The sequence below is a fragment of the Sapajus apella genome, unplaced genomic scaffold (genome assembly GCF_009761245.1).
Source record: "Sapajus apella isolate SASKATOON/1434 unplaced genomic scaffold, GSC_monkey_1.0 scaffold10, whole genome shotgun sequence".
NCBI classification, from domain to species: domain Eukaryota; kingdom Metazoa; phylum Chordata; class Mammalia; order Primates; family Cebidae; genus Sapajus; species Sapajus apella.
This window is the reverse complement of record NW_022436950.1, coordinates 6,410,802-6,417,031: the sequence shown is the minus strand read 5'-3', so window position 1 is coordinate 6,417,031 and position 6,230 is coordinate 6,410,802. Positions and strand designations below refer to the sequence as shown.

The following is a 6,230-nucleotide window of genomic DNA, read 5'->3' as shown; positions in this document are numbered from 1 at the left end:
GATGTCTGAAGGCAGAAGATAGATGTCCCAGCTCAAGGAGAAAGCAAACTCACCCTTCCTCTACCTTTTTGTCCTATTCAGGGGTTCTCAACAGATTAGACCATGCCTACCCACATTGGTGAGGGCGATTTTCTTGACTTGGCCTGCCTATTCAAATGCTAGTCTTTTCTGCTGACAGTATATGGAGTTTTGTAGAGTGTGATGTTCAGGATTCACGGAGTTTCAGTGGTGCCAGGGCCTGATGCAGCCTGTGCAAGTATGGGTATTCATGTGAGACTGCTGAGTCGTCAGAGAGGTCCATGGAACCCTTTTTCTTCTCAGTCCCCTCTTTTTGTTCTCATTCAGCCAAAGTTACAAGAAAGAATCATAAAAAACTATCCACCTCTTTACCACAATTAATGATTCTTCCTGAAGAAGAGGTTTCATTTGCAAAGATAGTATTTTCAGTCTGAACATTGATCAGCAGAATTTCATTCTGATTTTATCTTCGAATATTTCATTGAATCATCTGTCAGGACAGTAGCTGCACAAAAGCATTTTAAGACTCTGAATAACAGATCTCAAACAACTGTGAGATTAAAAAAATATATATTATATAATATATATATATAGGCTGAGCACGGTGGCTCATGCCTGTAATCCCAGCACTTTGGGAGGCCAAAGGTGGGTGGATCATGTGAGGTCAGGAGTTCAAGACCAGCCTGGCCAACATGGTAAAACCTTGTCTCTACTAGAAATACAAAAAAATTAGCTGGGCATGGTGGCACACACCTGTAATCCCAGCTACTGGGGGAGGCTGAGGCAGGAGAATCGCTTGAACCTGGGAGATGGAGGTTGCAGTGAGCTGAGATTGCACTACTGCACTCCAGCCTGGGCAACAGAATGAGACTCCATCTCAAAAACAAAAACAAAAACAAAAACAAAAACAAAAACAAAAGGAGTATTATTTTAAGAAGGGATTGGGTGATTTCCTAAGAAAAGAATTCTCAACAACTGCCTGAATAGCTCACCTTGCCTTTCCATTAGCTTTGACATAGATTGGTCCAAGTCACTTATAGAATTAATCTAGATATAGCAGAAAGTATTAGTGATGGCCTAGACTCTCTTATTTGGCCAAAATAAAACCCAAGCTTATTCTATTATCCATAGTTTCTATTTGGGCTGAGGAATTTAAACTGGCTTCATGTACCTTGATCAAATTCACCTTGGTAGCATTAATTATAGGAATGGTTATTATTTGGGTCTTTCTAAGAGTTGGCAAGGCAACCAATCCTTCAAGTTGACTTCAAATTGTCCTTCAAATTGACTCCACAAGCAATGGCTTAGGAGAGGTGTATTATAAAATTCAGCTCTCTAATAAAGCCTAGAATTAGGCAAGAAAAGTAGTTATCACCTATACTTCCTCGAATCATCTCTTTTTATTCATTTTTAAGATAACATGAAAAAAACATTAAATTGGGATTTTGTATTAGACTATCCAAAGATTGATTATAGGGATGGATACTTTTTGAATGAAGAGAACAGAAGTATAAGCTTCTCCTTCATTGGATAAGAATGACAGAAGGCTGCCAGACTGAGTGTGTTACACAGGAATATGGTAATATGTGAAGGAGAGTAACAATCAAATTAGTAAACAGCAGAAAAACGTTGGGTGGTTTTTATTAAGAGTGGGGATTTGCTGCATATGTTAACATTAGATTTAAAGGTAATCCTAGTACAAGACCAAAAGATGCTTTGACTAACTTAGTGGAGGCCTGCAACTGCTTGGATACATGAGGCTAAGCCTTGGATATTAGATCAAAGAATAGCTAAAAAAGGCAATGAGTTTTTGACATATTCCATGCCACAGAGGTAATACTTTCAAGAGCATCACTGTCCATTAAAAATATAATGTGGGCTGGGTGCAGTGGCTCACGCCTGTAATCCCAGCACTTTGGGATCACGAGGTCAAGAGATCGAGACCATCCTGGCCAACATGGTGAAACCCCGTCTCTAATAAAAATACAAAAATTAGCTGGGCATGGTGGTGCACGCCTGTGGTCCCAGCTACTCGGGAGGCTGAGGCGGAAGAATCGCTTGAACCCAGGAGGTGGAGATTGCAGTGAGCTGAGACTGTGCCACTGCACTCCAGCCTGGTGACAGAGTAAGACTCCGTTTCAAAAAAAAAAAAAATATATATATATATATGTATATATATATATATATATATAAAATGTGATGTGATACACATTGGTAATTTTAAGTTTTTAAAATATTAACATTTTTAAAAGTAAAAAGAAATAGGTGAAGGTATTTTTATAACATTTTATTTAACCCAATTTATCTAAAATATTGTCAGTTCAACATTTAACCAATGCTGAAAATTATTGAGAAATGTTACATTTATTTTTACATACCAAGTCTTCAAAATCCAGTGTGTATCTCACACTTAGAGCACATCTCACCTTGGACTAGCACAGTTCAACTTCTTAGCCCTGGGACATAGCTTATCCTTTCAGGGACATGCAAGAGAATTATGATAATCTAGGAAGAATGCATCTGGACACTTAGGGGTTTGCTCAAATTAACTAGCCAAAAATACATCCAGCTTTGTCTTTGTACTTCAGATACTGCGGGTGGCATATCATTCTCTCATGGTATTGTCACTTTCCTATTTGGTGCTACTGAAGTGACAATGGGAAGATATGCCTCTGTGGACTTTCTGTTAGGATCACAGAAAGTGACATATATTCTGTCTTCTCTTATGTGGCAATTTGTGGGCTAGCACCTAAGGAATTTCTGACTCTAAAGGCTAGAGCTTATGTGGTCTAAAATTTACGTTAAAATGTCAGCATTGATAGTGTGCAATAAATATGTGGGTTAGTTTTAATTTCTACCTTTGGGGTTGTCAGTTGTCACAATGAGGAATACCTACTTTTTCGAGGGGAGCCAGTTTATAGAATACACATTTTCCTAAGTAGTCATTCATTTTGTCAAGACTTTCAAATTTACTGGTCTAAATGAATACGTAGCATTCTCTTATATTCCAATCGTTGTATCTGTAGTTATGGCTCTGATTTAATTTTTTCTCAAAAAAGACAGCCTTTATTTAGATCATCAAAAAGAACATTTTACAAAAAGGGAACCCTAACATTACACAAGAAAGTATAGCTGTAAAATTGCAAACAAGAAAGGCAATGCTTTCTTTAGATCACCAAAAACGATGTTTCATAGAGAGGGAACCGTTAGAAGCTAATGCATGGCTGCAAATTTTCTTTTGCCATCAGTATTGATTCCCTCTAAAATACTTTGAGATAACTTTGCAGTTTTCAAGTACAAACTAAATCTTGTTGGACAGTGTTGCTCAGCTTCATCAAGAGAATGAAACCAATTTGCAAAAAAATTTTGCTTAATGCTAACCATGAAACAATGTGGTTCTTGCTCACTGCAATGTCTACTGAAATGGCTTAACCTATGTACACTTAGGAACTGTGAACACAGCTGGTTTTTCCTGCCATCGCACATGGCCTGCAAAGTACAAGCGTAATGGCAGAACACTTTCAGGCACCCAGGAAATAATTCTACACAGAATAACTACAGTATGTAGACAACTCAAACAACATGCACACCTCTGTCAGAGCCCCCAGGTGAGTGTTGTGTTTGTGCTTTGGGTAAAGGCCCACCACCTTGTTAGTTGTTTACCTGGAACTCAGAATGCCAAGCTAGATGGAGCAGTTGTTCTTACAGAACCAACAACATTTTAATAAATTGCCTGGGGGTTCTTCATGCTGTAATGAGCCTCATAAGCAGGGACATAAGCTGACTCTGGGAAGAAGTCATCGTGGTATTCTGCTAAAAATCTCACAAAGAGATCAAAGTGCTTCAATAAGGCCTTCAGATTCTTCTCAGTAAAGGACATTTTTCCAAGAATTTCTGGAAGTTTTACCAACAGTCGCAGCAAATGTTGTGCCCCATAAATGTAAGAGGGTGGAGGCGGCTGGTCACCTGGTGGATAATTGTCAGGCACAAGCTTCCAGGAGAGGACCTCATTTATTTCATTAGTTCTTTTCCCTTCAAAGCCAGCAAACACAGCACTCCCTTCCTGGCTAGGAATCAGAGGAATAGCTGCAGGTGTCTTCTTTTCCAGGTGCAGGAACAGCTTGGGCATGCTGGCTGACATGTCCTGCTGCCAGTGCTTGGGCTGAGGTGAGGCGCTGCTCTTAGAGAGCCTGTCACAGCTGGCGGCGTGGCGCAAGGACCGCCTCAGACACTCCAATGCTTCCGGCTCGGCTTTGCGCTTTCTGGGGGTGGCTGGTTCACTGGTGGTCGACTGACTCTCTGTAGACTGAGGTGTGGATGGATTCAACAAACATGGGCTGGGGGAGGGCTTCTCCTGGCTCCTATTAGTGTTTGTGGCACTTTCCTTAATTGGAAGAAAAAACTTAGACAAAGTCACCTTTCTATATTGAGCTTGCTCATACGGATAGAGTAAAACCAACGGGAGAGTGTAATCAAAGGTTATTCTTAATCCATCCACCATCTCCTTACAAAGGTCAACATTCTTTTCTACTGGGATAAAAGACACGTTCCTGTTGGCATGTGGCATAGTGTGATGGTGACGAGGTCTCTCACTGGCGGAAAAGGCTGCACTGACAGCAAAATGCTTCACATACGATTCCAAAATCCTTATGATGTTGGTGTGACATGGAAGTTTCACTAACCATTTCCTCCGATTAATGTAGTAACAATCATCCTCCAGCTGCTTCTTCAGAACTTCAGGGATTTCTAGAGTTATTGTTCTTTCTTCCATTTCCCTTTTTGTCTGAAGCTGCTGCTCTTCTTTCACTTCAGTCTTTTCTTCAATATCACTTTCTTCACTTATGTCTTCATCCTTGTCTTCACTACCGTCGGAAGAACTGCTTAATGAGTTTTCATCATTTTCTTTGACGGAGAGGCCTTTTAAAAAAAGACAGAGTCAGCACCGGGCAACCTAAAGTGGCTGCTGCTTTCTCCCTTGCTCTTCAGGTGAGCTACAGCTTTTCTCACCAATTTACGCCGTAATCTACTATTTTCTTTGCTTTCCTTTTCTTTTGGGGGGTGTGTGTGTGTGAGAGTTTGATTCCTGTTGCCAAGGCTGGAGTACAACGGCCCGGTCTCGGCATACTGCAACCTCCGCCTCTGGGGGTCAAGCGATTCTCCTGCCTCAGCCTTCCAAGTAGCTAGGATGACAGGCGCCTGCCACCACGCCCGGCTAATATTTTTGTGTTTTTAGTAGAGGCAGGGTTTCACCATGTTGGCCAGGCCGGTCTCGAACTCCTGACCTCAAGCCATCCGCCAGCCTGGGACTCCCAGAGTGCTGGGATTACAGGCCTGAGCCACCGCGCCCAGCTCCTAATCTACGATTTTCATTGGGATCACGAAGCACAGGATCTTCCGCTACACATCTATCCCAGCTTCTGTTCCAACCATTACAATGGATCAGCTATCCTGGGATCTTTCTGCCTTTTTCGCCTTTCCCAACAATAACAGCAGCAAGCTGGGTCGGATGGCGTCCGACGGGAGCGTCCCACGGAAGCCCACGAGGCACCGGGCCGCACAGGAGGAGAGGTTGAACGCGAGGAGAAAAACCCACCGTAGACAAGACGCCTCCCCCGTCGGCGGCTCGCAGCGGCGTTGGGGACGCACACGTAGCACCGCCTACGCGACAGGGCGCGCGCGACGCTCCCGACTGCGCATGCGCCGTTCGGCAAGCCGGAGGGAGCCCCATTAAATTTAATACGATTTATTTATGTATCCCCGGTCTGTCTTAATTATATTGTTGAACTTCATCTATTTCACTGGTCTTTTAACGGAACTAGCTCTTAGTGTTTCCTGATCTATCCTACACATTTTTGTTTTTATTTTCTTTAATTTCTTGACTTTATTCATTTCTTCCTTTTAGGTTAATCTGTTCTACGATCATTTCTTGAATTGAAAGCATATGAATTTACTCCCATTTGCTTTTGTTTGCTAATAAATGCATTTAAGGCGATCGATATTCTCTGAATACCAGTTTGTTATTTTCCTATTGTTTCCTTATTTGATGCAAGCATTATTTAGAAGTTTTTGTTACTATTTCTACTTGCAAAGATTAATATTATACCTATTTTAAAAATCCTAAGTATAATACCAAGAGATATTGAATATTAAAATAATTAATATTTATAGCCCTAACATTTTGCCTAATGATAAATACTAGAAGCATTTTCATT

The 6,230-nt window shown here is 41.3% G+C and overlaps 1 protein-coding gene across 1 annotated transcript; it reads right to left on the bottom strand.

Moving 5' to 3' along the window:
- Positions 1-2,290: 2,290 nt before the first annotated feature.
- Positions 2,291-5,762, bottom strand: LOC116551550 (putative male-specific lethal-3 protein-like 2; the record flags this gene model as incomplete). Its single annotated transcript, XM_032277699.1, is given in 4 exon segments — positions 2,291-4,945; positions 4,948-5,051; positions 5,380-5,530; positions 5,532-5,762. Coding segments are annotated over 4 exon segments (1,692 nt in total), but the record flags the coding sequence as incomplete, so codon positions are not given.
- Between the last annotated feature and the right edge of the window lie 468 nt (positions 5,763-6,230).